At 36.3% G+C, this 21,042-nt stretch overlaps 1 protein-coding gene across 4 annotated transcripts in view; it reads left to right on the forward strand.

Moving 5' to 3' along the window:
- HMCN1 (hemicentin 1) overlaps window positions 1–21,042 on the forward strand; it is a 454,750-nt gene that overhangs the window by 119,204 nt on the left and 314,504 nt on the right. For all 4 annotated transcript variants that reach the window (XM_015447093.4, XM_015447120.4, XM_005540243.5 and 1 more), the window contains exons 3-4: window positions 5,925–6,083; window positions 7,173–7,295. In XM_015447093.4, the coding sequence (XP_015302579.3) occupies window positions 5,925–6,083; window positions 7,173–7,295 (282 nt within the window). The remainder of the gene's footprint in view (window positions 1–5,924; window positions 6,084–7,172; window positions 7,296–21,042) is intronic.

Here is a 21,042-nt window from a genome sequence, read left to right on the forward strand (position 1 = left end):
TCAGAGTAGACATTTATTGAATTAACACAGGTAGAGTGTCTTATTACCAAGAAAAGTGCTGATTAAATCAATAAGAGCTTTTATAGAATTAAATTCTTCAGTTGTAAATTCTTCCATCATAAATGTTTATGGATTATGATTTTACATTTTTTCTATTTGGTATTCAGGTCAAAAACTGCTACAGACTTTTAAAGGACTTAATTAATTAGTTAATTTATTTTTTTTGAGACAAGGTCTTACTCTGTAGCCCAGGCTGGAGTGCAGTGGCACAATCACAGTTCACTGCAGCCTCCACTTACCCAGCCCTCTGAGTAGCTGGGATCACATACCAGCTGTGTGCCACCACACCCCACACCCAGCTAATTTTTTTTTTTTTTTTTTTTTTTTTTAAGAGATGGGGATTTTCTCTGTTACAAGGCTAGTCTTTTTTTTTTTTTTTTTTTTGAGACGGAGTCTCGCTCTGCCGCCCAGGCTGGAGTGCAGTGGCCAGATCTCGGCTCACTGCAAGCTCTGCCTCCCGGGTTCACGCCATTCTCCTGCCTCAGCCTCCTGAGTAGCTGGGACTACAGGCGCCCGCCACCTCGCCCGGCTAGTTTTTTTTTGTATTTTTTTAGTAGAGACGGGGTTTCACCGTGTCAGCCAGGATGGTCTCGATCTCCTGACCTCGTGATCCACCCGTCTTGGCCTCCCAAAGTGCTGGGATTACAGGCTTGAGCCACCGCGCCCGGCCACAAGGCTAGTCTTAAGCTCCTAGTCTTAAGAGATCTGCCCTCTTTGGCCTTCCAAACTGCTGAGATTACAGATATGAGTCACCATGCCTGGCAATTAACAGTCTAAAATGAAGTCTACATAAGTCAATCAAATGTATCATTCTAAAGTAGTACTATCCAACAAATAATGTGAGCTACGTATATAATTTCAAAAGCAGTTGAAATTAATTTCAATAATTTATTTATTTAACTGAATATATCCAAAATATTTCAATATGTCATCAATATAAAAATTAGCATTGCTTTAGTTTTTTAATTTAAATTTTAATTAAAATAAAATTTAAAAATTCAGTTTCTCATTTTTACTAGCCACATTTCAAGTGCTTAGTAACCACATGAGGCTAGGTAGTGGCTACTGTGTTAGTGCAGAGGTAAAGCATTTCTTTCATAGATCATTTTATTTATTATTATTATTTTGAGATGGAGTCTCACTCTGTCACCGAGTCTGGAGTGCAGTGGCACGATCTCGGCTCACTGCAACCTCCACCTCCTGGGTTCAAGTAATTCTCCTGCCTCAGCCTCCTGAGTAGCTGGGACTAGGGGCATGTCGCCATGTCTGGCAATTTTTTTTTTTTTTTTTTTTTTGTATTTTAGTAGAGACGGGTTTTCACCATGTAGCCCAGGCTGGTCGCGAACTCCTAAACTCAGGCAGTCTGCGCACCTCAGCCTCCCAAAGTGCTGGGATTACAGGTATGAGCCACTGCACCTGGCCTCATAGATCATTTTAATGGCCACTTATGATTTAAAATTATTAGGAAACCAAACTCAAATATCAGATAGGGAGCTTTTATAACAAGATAATACTGTATGTTAACTTCTTTTGGAAAAAGAATGAACTTACTTTTCTTTTCAGGACCTTCTATCCACAATGAGATAGACACATAGCTTTATTAAGATATGAATTACTAGTTAACATTTACTTTTAATTTTCAGTTAGCTAGAAGCAGAAAGGTAATAATTTAAATATACTGTATTACTTTGGGAAGAGTTTTATTCCTGAGAACACTTATAATCAATATGATTACAATATAATCTGTGTTTGCAGATTATATTGCAAATGTAAAATTTGGGGCAGAACGGTCATTTTTATTATAAAGAATACATTGATTTCCATAGCAGGCAAAACATAATTAAGCTATATAGAGCACTCCTAAAGGATGTATAAGCACATCCAATCTTGGCTTCTGACATGTGTGAGTCAAAGTGTTTCTTTTTTAAACATTTATTTTATTTTTTAAGAGATAGCTTGCTATGTTGCCCAGGCTGGATGGGAATTCCTGGTTTCAAGGGATCCTCCCACCTCAGCCGCCCAAGTAACTGGGACAACAGGCATGTGCTACCATGCCTGGCTTAAAATGTTCTCTTTTTCCTTGACATTCTCCAATTTTCCTGGCTGCTTTGAGACTTTTTGTTAGTTCTTTCATAAAAGTTAAAGAATTCATTTTAGAGTACATGATATTATATAAGTCCAATAAATAAAACGATATTTGTGAAATTCTCTGTGGGGTTTTAGTTGTGTCAGCTCACCACGCTCTTTCCTTTGATTATTAACCACTATGAAGCCTCACATACATAAAGCTCCAGTGTTTCACAAAGTGGCTTTTTTATTTCAGGAAAATAAGGTGGTTCTAATACTTACAGAAAAGGTAGTGGACCATCTTGATTTTATTAATATGTGGTTAAACTGCTTTATTCAAATTTATAGGCTGAAAAATGTTTATAGTCTTAGGGACCCTATTTCAGTACATGATTTTTTTAGAGCTGCATTCAATTTTAGGTGGAGCCTGAAGTTCTGGGGAGATTCCAATCAGGCAAATTCATCTGGAGTCCCTTTCAAGGATTCTAGTGGTCTCTACAGTCTACTCCTGGGTAATGTTTCAGGATTCCTAGGGAAGTAGGCATCTATAGGTCCTCTTAGGGCAAATTTATACCTAAGTCAAATGGCTCAGAGAGGGTCTCTCCCTCAATAACGGGACAAGGTTTATCATTCCTTCTATTCCTAATATGTGCCTCTAGATCTTTCTTAGCTGTCCTCATGTTTGGCCTGTAGACAGAAAACTTCTCCTAGTGTGTTGGTATACACGTGACAATTAGTAAAAGACATTAATCTCTCCTTAGAATTATACTACCATGGAGTTGTATTGTGTACTTGGCCACTCAACAAATGCTTGTAGAATGGATAAATTATATTGTGGTTCACACTCGGGTGCACAGTGTCAAGTGCAGTTGAGAAATGTTTTTCTTTAAACTTCTGAATATACAATAGGAATTTAAATTTTTTTGAGCATCCCAGAATATCCATTACAAATTATACAAAATTGGCTGCAAGTAAAGATTATTTCTATCCAATATACCAAAATTACTAACATGTCTGTCTATTTCCCACTTTCCAATTACATTAATTTTCATTTAGGGTCATTGTTGCATGATAACCCTCCAAATAACTGTTATGCAAAGGAAATATGTTAAGTACCACTAAAGTGTAAAGCAGAGTAGAATACATCTGAAGAGTGAGGAAGCACATTTGACTGGAAACAAAGCTTTAAGGAGGGGAAGGCATATTATCTCAACCATTGTGAGATAATAGTTTAATTTGAAAAATATTTAGTCAGTGATGACTTTAAGCCAGAAATGTGCTATGAACTGAAGATTCAAGGACTCAGCAAAGCACAGTTTCTTGCCATCAATGAGCTTATACAATAATGGAAGAATTTAGGCATGCATGTTTTGTTGAGAAGTGTTTGATGGTAGAGATAGAACAGTAGAAAGACTACTTGAATGAAAATTGTTATGGCATTAAGGCATGAAGCCAGGGAAATATTAAAAGAAGAGAAAGTAACCTCAGCTTAAAGGGAGCAATTTGTGGAGAAGGGGCAACAGGAGATAGAAAGTTAGAAAGATTATTTGATCCAACACAAGTAGTGAAATATTTTAAGGAGGAACGTGATGTATATAGCTTTTTACTGCAGGCAAAATAAAGTGGAAGGAAAAACAGAAAATCAGATAGGAGTCTGTACATGTATAAAATTCGTGTTAAGAAAAGTGACTAGTAGGAGGTGAAGAGAAAGGGAAGGGACAGATTTAAGTCGAATGAATGACCACTGATTAGATGAAAGTAGAAGGAGGAGTCAAAAATGACTCAGGTTTTGAAACTAAATATGCAGATAGTACTGTAAACAAAATAGGGATGACAAAGCAGAAAATATGAGTTCTGTTTTAGATGCACTAAATTGGAGATGCCTATAGAACACCCAGGAATAGAGGTCTAACAAGAAATTGAAAATGTAAAATTAGAACTTGAGAGATAAGTATGGTCAAAAGATACAAATATATAAGTTGTTGAGAGCGGTGTGATTTGTTAAACTAAATGCCTCGAAAATGCATATAAGTGATAGAAGGTAGGAGATAAGTTCTGCAAAAAGAGAAAGGACTGCTAACTCAATAAAATTTTGGGGAATCTATTGCTGGTATATTTTCCAAAGTGAAGATCTGGCTCCTACATCTGCTAGCCCCATGCAATTAAGAAAGTGACCTAATATTTAACGAGTCTCTCAGTTTTAGAGTCATTTTTTTAACAGCTGATGCTCTGTTTCAACCTATTTAACAAATAATACTCGAAGACTGTAAGTTTTGATTGCGATCCAGTACAAGAAAAGATTCTCTACTTCATCCAGGCTAGCTACATTGTAAACTATTCTAATACTTGGTTCTTATGACCCTGATTAGATCTATGGTATTCATGGTATCTGTATCAGAATATGAGACTGTTGGAGCCTGGCGAAAGACCCAATAGGAAAATCAAATAGGATTTCCAGAGTTTAATGATAAAGCCTTACTCCTTTCATGGAATAACTATTTTCTTTCTGAGAAAGAGCTCTTACTTGTTGGACTCTGCTGCCATAAAGCCCACATGATCCCAATCTGCCCTGCTTTTTATGTGATTGCTTATTGTAGGCCTTGAACTCCTTCAGGACAGGATATTTTAGCTTATTTGTTGGATGACCAAATCTTAGCCAGGTGTTCAGCAATTATTAATCGCTCAAATTATATTGATCAAAAGTCCATTCCCTTGGCCCTATAGTTATTGCTATCAGTCTGTCTGTCTGTTTGTCTATCTATCTACCATTTATGATGGAGAAGTAAAATTGGAAGGAGCACTAATATTTCAACAGCAGAGAAATGGTTGACTAAAGTATAGAATATAGACATAATAGAATGTTATTCCATTATTCAAACCTGTGGTTTTAAACAATGCTGATGACATGGAACCAAACAGGATGTAATTCTAAAATATAATGCATAAAACTGTAAATACAGCAAGCTCACAATTTCATGTACAAATCCACATCATTATGAAGGAAATAAACATGACAAGAATTCCTCTGAGGATGGGAACAGTTTTTGCTTAGGAATACATATTGAGCCTATTCAAGTAGAAAATAAAACACACAGATCATGGGCTAATAGGAAAATGAAACAGAGTCAGAGTGAAAAGAATGACAAGCAGAATGCGTTTTATGTCAGATAGTCAGGGAAAGCTTCTCTGACAGGTACGAAGTGAGCAGAAGTTTGAAGGAGTATAGAGACATGCCATGCTGGAAAGATTTAGTAAAGAGTGTGATGGAGTAGAGAGATCACCTTGATTAGTTCCCAGGTAAGTAGTTGGCCTTAGCCATGGGTGCACAGCCATGAGTGCAAGCAAGTGGTTCACGATTAAGGCAGGCATCTGGCTGCTTCTGCAGGTAGGTTAACAGGTATTGTGGTGGGAGCTTAAAAACATTCTCTTCTAATTGCTCCTATCTTCTCAATACAATAAGCAAGGTCATCAAATAAGAATGAGAAAAAGTAAGAGAAGAGGGGGTATATGAGATCATCATGTAAGAGAGGGGAGAGTAAATAGACATTTAATTTTGAACTTATATAGCTATTAGTTTGTGTGTTTTGGGTGAATTTCTAACTTATCCCTAAGTAAGCATTTTTCTAGTTCATATCACTTTACATCTCTTCCATCCCTTCTTGAACAAAGTGCCAAACTGCCAGAAAATAAAAGTGAAAACTTGCTCAGTTCTAAAACTCCCAAAGTACCTTGTTATAACCAAAATATTCAATTGTTTTTGCTGATGAGGTAATTGAATTTTTCTCTCCACTCAACAGGGTGGTGGTGATTGTCCAGAAATGAGTATCGGAGCTATAAAAATTGCCTTGGAAATTTCTCTTCCTGGTTCTTTCATCTATGTTTTCACTGATGCTCGGTCCAAAGATTACCGGCTCACCCATGAGGTTCTGCAACTTATCCAACAGAAACAGTCACAAGTGAGTAAGAATCAATCCCAACATATTGCATTATGTCTAAATGCAGTAAGTAAGAGATTGCCTATCTTCTTTGACTATTCCATATGTGGTCAATAACAAAAATTATGACTATCCACATGTATGTTCTCCAATATGTATATGTTATCTAATTTAAACATATTAAACATATATGTGATATTTATACATAGCATATGAATGCCTTGTTTTTCAGTATGGAGAAGACATGATTGGGGATTAATTAAGGTACTTGTTACCATTTTTTCCTTATAACTGACAAAACATAGGCCTAACCAAAAAAGGCTTATATTCCAATGTTATCTCTGACGTGGAATCATGTCTGAGTCAGAGTTATTCTCTGTATCAGCTATTGCTGCATGACAAACTTTTCAAACACTCAATGGTCTAAAACAATAAGCATTTCTTTCTCACATGTTCACAGAGCTCAGTTGATCTAGGCCAGGCTTGCTCACTGGTGTGTCTGGGGAATAGTATGGGTTTTGCTTATCTAAGCTTGACTGTCAGGAGACCTGGCTTTGCCTCATAGTTGTCTTACCCTCTTTTTGAGACCAGTAAGTTAGTTTAGGCATGTCCGTCTCATGGCCATGGCAGAAACACTTGAGAGCAAATGGAAATACATAAGCCCTTTTGGGTCTCAGCCCAGACCTTGTAGAATGTCATTTTTGCCTCATGGTATAGGCCAAAGGAAGTTACATGGACAAGCTTAGATTCAAAGATGACAAAATAAGCTCTACCTCTTTTATAAGAAGAAATTCAGAATCCTTTGACTGAGTGATACAGGGAGGGGTGAGGAATTGAGGCCATTCTGTGATCTAGCATAGTCATGGTCTCATTTCTACTTCTACAGCTTTTAGCCTACACTTCTGAAATAGAAATCACTATGTTCCTATCTGAGTTCACTATTAAACAGAGTATAAAATCAATAATTATATATACACACATATACACACACACACTCACATATTCTACTTGCCTAGTAATGTGTTAACACAATAGGTACTCGATACATTTTTTTAATTTCTGGAAACCCTTAACACTGTTTGATTTTTTTTTTTTTTTTTTTAATCATAGGTGGTATTCGTACTGACTGGGGATTGTGATGACAGGACCCATATTGGATATAAAGTCTATGAAGAAATTGCCTCTACAAGTTCCGGTCAAGTGTTCCATCTGGACAAAAAACAAGTTAATGAGGTCAGTTTAATAAAAGGAGTCTACTTTATTACCAGCTGCCTTATCAAAATCGGTTAGGCCAGCCTAATTATGACAGATTTGATTTCAAAAACAATTTTAACCAAAAGGTATTACTCCTAGGCCACAGTTCAATAAAGGCATTGAATAATGTGAAGTAATGTAGATATATTTAATGTTAATTTTTAGATTGTATTACTTATAGCAACAAACTGTTAAATTTAATTTAACTGTTTAATTTTATGGGAATCAAAAATTTTTGTTGTTCAGTAAGTTCAATTTGTGTTTGTGATGAATAACTTTCATATGACTATTAAAATGAGGCTTAACTGGTTACTGAAGTAGAATGTGAAAAAGTTAATTACTGAGCAAAAGTCTAATGTAAGAAAATTTAGTATTTTCTTTTTTTTTTTGAGACGGAGTCTCACTCTGTCACCCAGGCTAGAATGCAGTGGCCCGATCCCAGCTCACTGCAAGCTCCGCCTCCCGGGTTCACGCCATTCTCCTGCCTCAGCCTCCCGAGTAGCTGGGACTACAGGCGCCCGCCACCTCACCCGGCTAGTTTTTTGTATTTTTTTTAGTAGAGACGGGGTTTCACCGTATTAGCCAGGATGGTCTTGATCTCCTGACCTTGTGATCCGCCCGTCTCGGCCTCCCAAAGTGCTGGGATTAGAGGCTTGAGCCACCGTGCCCGGCCAGTATTTTCTTGAAAATTCCTTTAGATAGGTTTAATTGTCTTTTTTTTTTTTTTTTTTTTTTTTTTTTTTTTTTGAGACGGAGTCTCACTCTGTCGCCCAGGCTGGAGTGCAGTGGCACAATCTCAGCTCACTGCAAGCTCTGCCTCCCGGGTTCATGACATTCTCCTGCCTCAGCCTCCCGAGTAGCTGGGACTACAGGTGCCAACCACCATGCCTGGCTAATGTTTTTGTATTTTTAGTAGAGACGGGGTTTCACCATGTTAGCCAGGATGATCTCGATCTCCTGACCTCGTGATCTGCCTGCCTCGGCCTCCCAAAGTGCTGGGATTGATTACAGGCATGAGCCACCGTGCCCGGCCCATAATTTCTTCTTTGTCCATTTTGCTGTCTTTCCTTGGCCTCACTCAAGATAATGACATTATTTTAAACCGGTTTATATATTTGGCTCTCATTTAAGTTTCTAGGAACATACCAATACAAAGATAAAGGTATTTTAAAATTTATTTTATTTTTTGTTTAGTCCTATTTTTTTTTTAAGTGCTGGGGTACATGTGCAAGATATACAGCTTTGTTACATAGGTAAACGTGTGCCATGGCGTAATTCACATTTGATTCCTGTGGTTACCGTATCTCTACAAGTTCTATTAATTTCATGACAGACTCCTTTGTGTCTTAAATGAAATGGTTCACTAGTTCTCTTATAGCTTAAGAGTTCTTATTATATCAAGGTAGAACTAATAGGACATTACAAATTTCTAGAGGAAGCAATCTAGTGAAAAATTTTTTAATCAACATATTGAAATATATAGATCTGAAAAATTAATCTAAAAAATGTATTCTTGGAAGAAGCAGCTTTAGAGAGGGTTATGGCTTGATTTTAGATTGTGTCCACTCTAGTAACTCAGAAATTCCTGGGCAGGGTCTAATGACTACACAGCGAGCCCTCAACAGTTAATTTGCATCAATGATTGCATGAGAATTTGGGAACCTGGGAAGAAAGGGTTTGGGGAACAGTGCAGGGCTGTCTCAGACACTGGGTTCCTTGTCCTATCCCATATACTGTACTTGAACCTAAAGAAGGAAAAGTTGCTGATAGAAATTGTCTTCAACATGGAATTCTGTAAGACTCTAGGGTATAGTGAGCAGCATTAAATGGGACTTAAGTGAGGAAGAGTATCATTTTCTCTTACATCAGCTTGTACATCACTTACTTAAGAGTTTTGTGAGGTTCTGGGTGGGAGGTGGTGTTGGTGTGCAGTGGAGAGAGATAGTGTCGGGGTCAGTATGCTGAGTATGCCATGCCTAGTGGACATGGCCATTTTTAGCAGAAGTACTATAAAAGAGGCAAGAAGACACATGGCTGGCATCTAAGCTTTTGAAAGAATAGTTGCTCTATGGGACCTGTTTGTGTGTTTGTGAATAGTCAGACACCACCTAGAGATTCCCAAAACAGGCTGAGCACAGTGGCTCACACATAATCCCAGCACTTTGGGAGGCCGAGGCAGGTGGATCATGAGGTCAGGAGTTCGAGACCAGCCTGGCCAACGTGGTGAAACCCTGTCTCTACTAAAAATACAAAAATTAGCTGGGCATGGTGGCACGCACCTGTAGTCCCAGCTACTCGGGAGGCCGAGGCAGGAGAATCGCTTGAATCTGGGAGGTGGAGGTTGCAGTGAGGCGAGACCACACCACTGCACTCCAGTCTGGGCAACAGAGTGAGACTCCATCTTAAAAAAAAAAAAAATTCCTCAAACAAATGGGGTTAAATTTAAGGAGAACCATAGGACTTTATTAGTAGTGGGTTTCAGAGCCAGATAAACAACAATGACAACAAAAAAAAAAAAGTGTGTCCTGGGAATGTGACTCCATTTATGTCCATATAACCAAGGAAAATTGAGTTACATAAAATTGAAATAATATAGTGCGTTAAATGGAGAAACTAAGCCCTATAGAGAAACTATAAGCCCTAGAACCTTTATTAAATGGCATGTGGTATTGTTTGGCTGTGTTTCCCCCCGCCACCCCCCCAATCAGTTCTCATCTTGAATTGTAATTCCCATAATCCCCACATGTCATTGGAGGGACCTCACTGGAGTTGATTAGATTATGGGAGTGGTTCCCCCATGCTTTTCTCATGATAGCAAGTGGAGTTCTCATAAGATCTGATGGTTGTATAAGGGGCCTTTCCCTGCTTCACTCAGCACTTCTCTCTCCTGCCACTAAGAAGGATGTGTTTTCTTCCCCTTCTGTCATGATTGTAAATTTTCTAAGGCCTCCCCAGCCATGCAGAACTGTGAGTCAATTAAACCTCTTTCCTTTATAAATTACCCAGTCTTGGGCAGTTCTTTATAGCTACGTGAGAAAGGACTAATACAGCATGATATTATACATAATTTTTATAGTTCTAATAATTTTTAATAATTCTGACAATTACCAGATACTTTGTAAGAATAATAATTTATAAAAATTTGGTGTAAATTCAGAAAATTTTATAAATATGAATATATTACAGAAACTTAACCCACTGGCTTGTTGTTAGTGTTTCTCTCCTGGATCAGCAACTGATAATGTAATCTTTAAATTTAGCTTTAGCAGAATAGCACTAGAAAGAAGCATTGCTAAAGTTGTCCATTTTTATAAACTAAAGTTTGATGCTGACAATAGGGCTGAGCCTTTATTTATCTATCCATCATAGCAATTCTTACCACCTCGCTAATTGATGCAGGAAAGGATGTTTCATTTACTTTGGGCTAATGAGACCAAAGGAGTTTTAGCTAGGAGTATCTTGGATGAAGTCAACAATCAAACCTATCCTACTGCTAAACCATCAGAGTTCAGGACATTATCTTTTTGTTCAAGCCAATTTGAGTTGAGTATTCAGTTACCTTAAAGTAAATGCATCCTAAATGATAAAACTTGTATATTTCTTTGTGACATGGGATCTGTGAGTCCCAGTTTCCCTGTTTGTAAAATGGAGACAATAGAATTATCCTTTTCAGAAATTTGCTCTAAGGTTAAGTGAGATAATGCACTTAAATGTTCCACACAAGGTCTGGCACAGAGCAGTGCCCAATAAATATTCACTAGTGTTATTATAACACTGGTGGTGTTGGTATTATGCTTTTAAAGTGAGGAAAATTGTGCCATCATGTTTGCTAGAAATTAGATGCCTGATTGTTACTGGGAAATAAATCTGAGTACGAGAATCCAGGAAGAGGTTGGACGGTTTTCAATGTGTGTGAAAAAAAAAATATTGTGAAGCTCCTATTGGAACTGTATAAGTCAATATATTCCTTAAAGAAAGCTACCACCATGGAAGATTTTGTTAATAGGAAGCATTGTGACAGTGTTAAAATTGGATTTGCAAAATTTTGGCATGTAATTTAGTCATTTCTTTTTTCTCACTGTTCCAAATTATTCTATTATGTAAACATTACGAACTCTAGGGAAAATAGATGCTATACTGGAATCTTCACATTTAATAGACACAAGAACTGCAGGGAAGCCACACATGCACTGAGTCCTTTCATTTTACTCAAGACTTTTCATCTACTGTTTCTAAAGGAAAGTGTAGTGTTATATTTTACTCTCTTAACCTATTTAATCAGTTTCTTAACCTGGGGGATATATTTTATATCAACTCTCTCTTGAGCTAAAGTAAAGTTTTTACTGCGTTCTGTTTTTTCTTTTTTTTTTAAAGAACAATGATTAAGTAGAAAATCTAGGACTCTTTCATCTTTATTTAACATAAAAGGGAAACCAAAGTGAAGAAATTATTTGGCCAAGCATCAGTGGTCTATAAATCACTGTATGGTATTACATTTTGGAAACGCAATTTACAATACATCTCAAGGATGTCCTTAATTCACCTTTGAATACAGACAAAGAACTAAACTATTGCAGTGTTACTCCTTTATTTATATGCTGGGTGCGTTGTCAGTTGATTTAATTAATGCTTCCTTTTGGTGTAAGAAAAAGTCCAAGCTGGAAATCTCAAAGTTTCTTACAGATGCTATATCCCTGTGTCAAAGAAGCTAACACAAAAGACCCGCTGTTATTTAGATAATTCGCTTGTCCTGAGCTTCCCTATCCTTTTTCCCACCTCCCCCAACTCATGTCCTGTAACATTCCCTTCCCTTGAAAAAATCTTACCAGCCTGTTTTATTGGTCTGATTCCAATAGATGCTAACATTACAATAAAAACATTTCTTTTTTTTATTTTTTAAAGTTTTGTGGGTGCATAGTAGGTGTATATATTTATGGGTCCATGAGATGTTTTGATACAGGCATGCAATATGAAATAAGCACATTATGGAGAATGGGGTATCCATCTTCTCAAGCAGGTATCTTTGAGTTACAAACAACCCAATTACACTCTTTAAGTTGTTTTCAAATGTACAATTAAGCAATAAATAGCATTTCAATAAATAATTAGTTCTGTAATTATCTATTACAGAGCCAGGGTATCAGTAACTGAAGCTCTATAACAATGGAACCAGGGGAATATGTACCCAACCCCTTCCTATTTCCTGGTGCCTTTCATTTTCCCAAATCCAACTGGAACCAAGGAGCCCTGTTGAGGCATTCCATAAAAGTCAGCATCCCAGGCTGCAGTCACGTCTGTAATCCCAGCACTTTGGGAGGCCGAGGCAGGCGGATTACGAGGTCAAGAGATTGAGACCATCCTGACCAACATGGCAAAATCCCATCTCTACTAAAATACAAAAATTAGCCAGGCATGGTGGCATGCACCTGTAGTCCCAGCTACTGGGGAGGCTGAGGCAGGAGAATCGCTTGAGCCCCCAGGAGGCAGAAGTTGCAGTGAGCCGAGATCGCGCCACTGCACTCCAGTGTGGGTGACAGAGCGAGACTCTGTCTCAAAAAAAAAAAAAAAATCGGCATCCCAGGGTGCAAAGTCAGATGGAAATGATTATTAGAGAATGAAGCTGGAGGGGCAAGCAGAAAACATTCAGCACAAGCAGTATTGTGTGGTAGTGAAGACTAATGCTCTGGGACCATGGCACATATCCCAGTCATATGACCTTAGATATTTTCTGTGTGGCAGTTTTCCTTATCTGTAAATGGAGAGAATGATAGTTCCTACTTCATAGTGTTGTTGGGTTTAGAACATATCGATAAATATTAACTGCTATTATTTTTATTTAGTGATACATGCTAGTCAAAATGTTCTAGTGATCTTTTTTGGTTTTCTAATAGGAATAGGAGAGTTGAGCTTACTAGGTATTTCAAAGGAAATAAACTGAACCCAGGAAAATAAAGTGACAATTTGCAACACATCCATGAAAAATTCAAATCCTGGCAACAAAAAGCCTCATAGATTAGAGAGTACTGGACTTATTTCTCTTGTTAGTTTTTTCCCTGAGTTCAATACTTATATTAGAAAAAACGGTAAACTTTGCTGGAGTATGAATTTGGCATAGCCTCTTCCTGCTATTTTGGCTAATGGCCATTTAGGACTAGACTTTAGACCATTTAGGACTAGACTTTAGCTTTCTGCATATGGCTCAATGATGAGACTCTGAAACTTGGGGTTTTGGACAATTAGTGCTCTAAAATGAGGTATCTGCCATTTTGTTTTTTCCCCATTCCCGAGTTTCACTCCAGAAATTATTCTAAAAGCAAAACCTTACTGCTGACCTTGAAAATAAGTAGAAACAGGTGTTTCCTCTGAAATTTGAAAATGTATCAGGGACAACTATAATGTTCTAGAGAGCTACAGGAAATGTGTGGAAACAATGTGTAAATGTTTCCACTTATCCCTTCTTTGAATTCACCTGTGGAAAATAGAATGGAGATGTTCAGAGCCGATTCTTTAAAATAAATGTATGTCTCCACATCCACAAACACAACAGAAAAGGAATGCATCCCTGAACTTCAGTTTCAGTGGAATGCTTTCTTTCTCTTTTTTTGTGCTAAGATTGACATGTTATCTGTATGAGTATGTGCTAGGAATGCTAATGTTCCAGTCACATAGTTACCTTTTCACTCCCAGGCACCTGGGAGTGCTTATAGGTCACGAATATACTTAAATGAAGCCATGTGTACTCCATGTTTCCATTTGTTTAGATAAAATAAAACATGAAGTCCTAAATTGCTTAAAAATTATCTTTGCCTGTAGGTTTCTGAGCATGTGAACAGTTTTTGTAATGACATTTAAAGAGTACAAATATTTCTCACAAATGTTGGGGGGAAGGATGGATGGAGATGACTGCTCTCAACAGAATATCATTTAGAAAAAATATACCAGAAGTCAAGCAGAGCTCTCCTGCAGTCTGAAACAGCAGGGGATGGGACCAGATATGGGATGGGGAGTGGGGAATACATGATTTAAAAGGATAAACCCTGCAAAATGAGAGTGCCTATCTTTCATTTCATGATTTTGTATATGGGCTCTGGGAACTGTTTTGAAGCACTAGTTATAAACTGCAGCAATACATTCTGCAATGTGCAGTGGGATCATCTCTATACAACAGAACTCATTGCCTGTGAAATGTAAGTTTCAGTATGAAAGTATTATCCCATAAGACAACCATGGTATCTGATCCATAATATAAAAATCAGAAAACAGAATGGACATCACTCATTAAAGCTTCTTCCTAAAATACCAAAAAAGCACAGAAGACCTATCTTTAAGGAGAAAGAAGCTTATATAAATGCTTCAAGGAATATTTCTTAGAAAAGAAGGAAATGTTACTTAAGGATAAACACTAGCCAATAAGTTGGATGCTTTTCAACAGGACCAAATCAGATAGAAAAAGAAATAAACCTATTTGTTTAGCTGACTCTATTTTGATTAGAAGCTAAATAAAATATCAAGTTTGACTATGAGATGTTAGAGATAACTGAATCAGTCAATTACCTGCATAGCTAATTCTGGGTTTGTAAAAATCTTAACTACCAAAAAGTTACTGTGTCAACCTCAAAGTCTTTGAAAAATCTCAAGAAAAATCCACACTGTCTCGAAAGAGAGTACCTTTTCTCCCCATTTGGTCTTTGTTTTTACTGGAGTTGTGGTGGCAACTAAAGATTTGAATTGAGAAAAATAGTCCCAAATGCTTGATATTTAAAACTGAAACAACTTGTTAGCCTTTGAAATTGCTGACTGTGATCTCTTGAAGAGTTTACCCATTGGGAACTGCAAAGGAACACAAGGGAACATAAAAAAATTGCGTCAATGATGAGACAAATAAAATTCTATTGAGCAGTTTTCAACAGCCGCAACAATTTGGATATTTCCTTTCGTATTTTATATATTTAATTTTAAGATATTCCTTTTCAAGTTTTTTTTGTTAAAAAGCACCTATGATTGAATAATAAGCAACTAATTCTCAGAAAGTAGAAAAATGCAAACGGTTTGTTATTACATCTTTTCTGCTGAACAAGAATTGCCTGCTGCCCTTATATTTATGTAATTGAGGGGAAAACACAATAGTATTATTTCTTTAATAATGATAATTGAATAATTTGGGCCAAATTGCCTCTTGTTAATCTCTAGACATAGAAGATCTTATATAATTATATAACTTATGTAACTTACTTTTCATAATTACCTACCCAGGAACTCCATTACATAATTACTATTCATCTGAAAGAAAAAATTGTAACTTTTGTACCAAACACAGCAGGTACATACTGTTTTAAAGTAGGAAACTCTTGGCTATTATCTCTAGCAGAAATAATTGTATCAATTAAAGATAATTTAAACCTTTGGAAAAAACATGAATTTTTTTTAAAGCAATTTAAACCATTTAGTATACAAAGTATGAAGAAAACTGAAGGTCTTATTTTAAATATTTCTGTATATTATGAACCAATGGATGGCTTTGAAAACAGTGAGCTTATCTAATGAAGCAGTAAGCAGTTCCATGAAAATATTAAGTTGCAAATGCCATTTAAATACCAAGCATATATCGTGATTTGTCATTGCTTGCATTTGGTTCAACCTAAAAATATTTATCAAGGACCATCTGGTTTTGGCTTCTGATTCTGCAATAGCAAAGGGGAGATGAAAGAGTTAAGAGTCAAAGTAAGGGAAGTTTTATTTGAGAAATTTCCTTATGACCCAGGATAAATAAATGGAAACAGAGTCCATGCTTCGTATATTTTCCAGGTTTCCTTATGCATTCCAAGAGTGAATTGACTGTAATAGGGTTATAAAAGCAAAATCTTTTGAGAGATGGTATGAGCTACTTTTGAGAGCTCCATTGTAATATTTTGGTCATGATTTGGCTTTGTGACAAAAATTACAAATGGTTTTCTCTTTCTTGTTGCAGACCCCAGAAGAAAAATGTACTTTAAAGTAATATACCATAAAATTTAAACAGCTTTGGTATGAGTGATTGAATGAAGAGAAAGGAAAAAAAAATTCAGAATTCTAGTCATAATTTTAAATAGACACAAGAAACTTATGTACTTTAAAATATGATTGTTGGGTTATTTCATTAACTTCTTTTTATTATGAACTTAGGAAAAAGACACATGATATAGTTAAACCATTTAAAATTTGAGTATCGGTGCCATCTGCAGAAAGGAAGAAAGTCTTCAGGAACTAGTGAATGCATTTGTGAAAATTTGGCCATTATTTATTCAAATAATATTTATTAAATTAACAAATTAATGCAATAATATAATATACAATAAATTTAAATAATACATTAATAAAAACAAGTAGAATTATTAATTTGAACAATGTTTCTTAAAAGTATATGTCTGGTAAGATTGCAGTTTAAAAATATATTCATTTACATTTATGTATGCATATTTCTAGACAAATGAAAAAGTCATACCTAAAAATGTTGATAATGGCAATCACTGGATAGTATGATTATGGATAATTTTAGTATTTTTTCTTTTATGTCTTATCTTATTGTTTACTGCGTAGGTATTATTTTTAAAATAAAGAAAAATAGTGAAGACATTTCTACTAACAAAAAAAATTTCAAACACACCTCATATACTCTTGTTATAGCTTTATAAGCAAGACTGTATGCTATGAGCTGTGATGATGTAAGAACAAATCAGACATAGATATGATGTCTCAAGATGCCAGATTTTGGAATCTCTGAGGAGAGGGATCAAGTCTCCCCTGTCCAGAAGCAAAATCATGAACCAACTTCTACTTTCTGTTTTGCTTCTTCCTTAAGTACAGGCCTTCCCTTCTTCACTCAATTAGAACTGTTCTCTTCATGTATTACAATAACTGTTGCCTCAGTCCTCATTTCCTTGTGTAAAATTTGACACTATTGATCATTTTGCTTTTTTGAAACCTCTTGCCCTGAGTATCTGTGATATGATGTTCTCTCCTGACAGATCTCTATTCCTTCTCTGCCTCCTTTACTGATACTTCTTACTCCTCTTATCCCAGATGTATTTCCCAATTTTGGCTAACCTCTGTTCTTACTCTATCTCTTGATATTACGATTCAATTATTCCTTTGTTTCTGGTCATAACTCCTTTCCTTAAGTTATCTAGTTATCTACTTAAATGCCTCTTTCTCCTGATAGCATTATTTAAAAGAACACCCCTCATTTTCTGTCCTATTCACATTATCCTACTTTTTTTTATTACTTTTATGGGGGCACATGTACAGGTTTGTTACCTGGAGATATTGCATAATGGTGAGGTTTGGGTTTCTAGAGTACCTAACACCCAAGTAGTGAACATATACCCAGTAGGTAATTTTTCAACCCTCGCCACCACCCTCCCCACATTTGTAGTCCCAAGTATCTATTATTCCCCTCAGTATGTTCATGTGCACCTATTGTTTAGTTCCTGCTCACAAGTGAGAACATACAGTATTTTATTTTCTGTTCTTGAGTTATTTAACTTAAGATAATGGCCTCCAATTCCCTCCACGTTGCTGTAGATGACATGATTTCACTCTTTTTTTATGGCAGAATAGTATTCTACGGGGTATATACACCACATTTTCTTTATTCAGTCATCCATTGATGAACACTGTGGTTTATTCCATGACTTTTTTCAATAGTGCTATGATAAACACAGGAGTGCAGGTGTCTTTTTGGTATAACAATTTTTTTTCCTTTCAGTAGATATGCAGTAGCGGGTTTGCTGGGTCAAATGGTAGTACTGTTTTTAGTTCTCTGCAATATTTCCATATTGTTTTCTGTAGAGGTTGCACTAATTTACATTCCCACAAATAGCGTGTAAGCATTCTCTTCTCTGCATCTTTGCCAACATCTGCTCTTTTTTGACTTTTTAGTAATAGCCTTTCTGACTGGTCAAAAATGGGATCTTGTTTTGGTTTTAGTTCACATTTCTCTGATGATTAGTAATGATGAACATTTTTTTCACATGTTTGTTGGCCACTTGTATATCTTTGGAGAACTATCTGTTCATATCCTTTGCCCACATTTTAATGTGCCCACTTTTGTTTTTTGTTTTTCTTGTTGAGTTGTTTATTTCTAGATTCTGGATGTTAGTCCTTTGTCAGATATATCATTTGCAAATATTTTCTCCCTTTCTCTTGGTTTTCTGTTTACTCCACTGGTTATTTCTTTTGCTCTGCAGGAGGTATTTTGTTGAAGTCCCATTTATCTATTTTTGGGTTTTTACATTTGCTTTTGAGGTCTTCAGTCAGAAATTCTTTGCCTAGATCAAGGTCTAGAAGAGCTTTTCCTAAGTTTTCTTCTAGAATTTCTATAGTTTCAGCTCTTACATTTAAGTATTTAACCCATCTTGAGTTAATTTTTGCATATTGTAAAAGATACAAAGGTTCTAATTTCATTCTTCTGCATATGGCTATCCAGTTTTCCCAGGACTATTTATTAAATAGAGTGTCCTCTCTCCATTGTATATTTTTGTTGACTTTGTTGAAGATCAGTTGGCATGTGGCTTAATTTCTGGATTCTCTATTCTATTTCATTGATCTATAGATTTTTTTTTTTTTTTTTAACCAGTACCACGCTCGCCTTTTTGTATGATTTGAAGTCAGGTAATGTGATGCCTCTGGTTTTGTTCTTTTTGTTTAGGATTACGTTGGTCATAAGGCTCTGTTTTGGTTCAATATTAATTTCAGTATTTTTTTTCTAATTCTCTGAAAAATAACATTGGTAGTTGGATAGAAATTACATTGAATCTGCATATTGCTTTGGGCATTACGGGCATTTTAACAATATTGATTATTCTAATCTATGAGCACAGGATGATTTTTGATTTGTTTATGTCATCTATAATTTCTTTCATCAGTATTTTGTAATTCTTCTTGTAGAAATCTTTCACCTCCTTGGTTAAATATATTCTTAGGTATTTTACTTTTTGTATGGCTATTTTTTCCTTTTCTTGACTTTTATTTTAGGTTCAGAGGTACATATGCAGGTTTGTATAAGCAAATTTGTGTCACAGGGTTTTGGTATACAGATTATTTTGTCACCTAGGTACTAAGCATAGTATCTGATAGTTATTTTTCCTAATCCTCTCTCTGCTCACTCCCTCCTCCCTCAAGTAGGCCCTAGTGTCTGTTGTTCACCTCTTTGTCCCCATTGGTTCTCATTATTTAGCTCCCACTTATAAGTCAGAACATGCAGTATTTGTTTTTCTGTTGAATGGCTATTGTAATTGAGATAGAATTCTTCATTTGGTTCTCATCTTAAATGTTACTGATGAATAGAAATGCTACTGATTTTTGTACATTGATCTCATATTCTGAAATCTTGAAACTTCACTGAAGTTGCTTATCAAGTCTAGGAGTCTTTTAGAGTTTTCTAGGCATAAGATTATGTGATCAGCAAACAGAGGTAATTTAACTTCTTTTCTAATTTGGATGCTTTTCATTGTTTAATCTTCATTGATTGTTCTGGCTGGGACTTTCAGCACTATGTTAAATAGGAGTGCTGGGTGAGCATCCTTATTTTGTTCCAGTTCTTAGCGGGAATGCTTCCAACTTTCCCCCATTCAGTATGATGTTACCTGTGGGTTTGTTGCATATGGTTTTTATTGATTTGAGGTATGTTCCTTGGATGCCTAGTTTGTTGAGGGCTTTTATCATGGAGGGATTTTGGATTTTGTCAAATGCTTTTTCTGCATCTGTGAGATGACCATATGGTTATTGTCTTTAATTCTGTTTGTTTATGTATTTAGAGATTTGTGGATGTTGAACCATCTTTGCATCCCTGGAATAAGACCCACATGATTGTGATATATTATCTTTTTGGTGTGCTGTTAGATTTGATTTGCTAATATTTTGTAGATGATTTTGGGGTCTGTATTCAACACCATAATCTACTTCATTTTTATAATACTTCTATCTAATATTATATTACATATCCTTTGTCTTTGCCTAAAACAGTGTTTGATATTTGGCATGTATTTAATTAATAGTTACTAACTAAATGTTTTGAATGAATGGATCTTACTGCTTTCCTTTTTACTCTGTGCAGATGATATCCAAGTCTTCAGCCCTGATTGCTTCTTCAGCTATCATCCTGTATTCAGACTGCCCTTTGGTCATCTTAACCTGACTATTCTCCCAATACCTGTAAGATAGAAGCTCCTCATTGGACATGTTCTTTTTTAGTATTCCTCTTTGCTCTTGATATTACCACAAGTCTTGCAGTTATCCAGGCTCAAGTGTCCTGAGTTATCCTCTTTTCATTTGCTGTCCACATTTAGTTAGTTGGTAAAATGCTTTCCATTCTATATTCATAATTGCTGTCCCAGTCAACCAATCCTTTCCTTTCCTAGTATCTTGCTTAGTCTCTGACCATATGGCCTTTTGTTTTGTTTGAGACAGGGTCTTACTCTGTTGCCCAGGCTAGAGTGGAGTGGTGTGATCACTGCTCACTGCAGCCTCGACCTCCCAGGCCCAAGCAATTCTCCCACCTCAACCTCCTGAGTAGTTAGGATTACAGGTGTGCACCACCATGCCCAGCTAATTGTTACATTTTTTATAGAGAGAGAATCTTCCTATGTTGCCTCGGCTGGTTTCAAACTCTTGGGTTCAAGCAATTCTTCCACTTTGGCCTCCCAAAGTGCTGGGATTAGAGGTGTGAATCACCTTGCCTGACCCATGT

This window comes from Macaca fascicularis, chromosome 1, assembly GCF_037993035.2.
Source record: "Macaca fascicularis isolate 582-1 chromosome 1, T2T-MFA8v1.1".
In the NCBI taxonomy this organism is placed as follows: domain Eukaryota; kingdom Metazoa; phylum Chordata; class Mammalia; order Primates; family Cercopithecidae; genus Macaca; species Macaca fascicularis.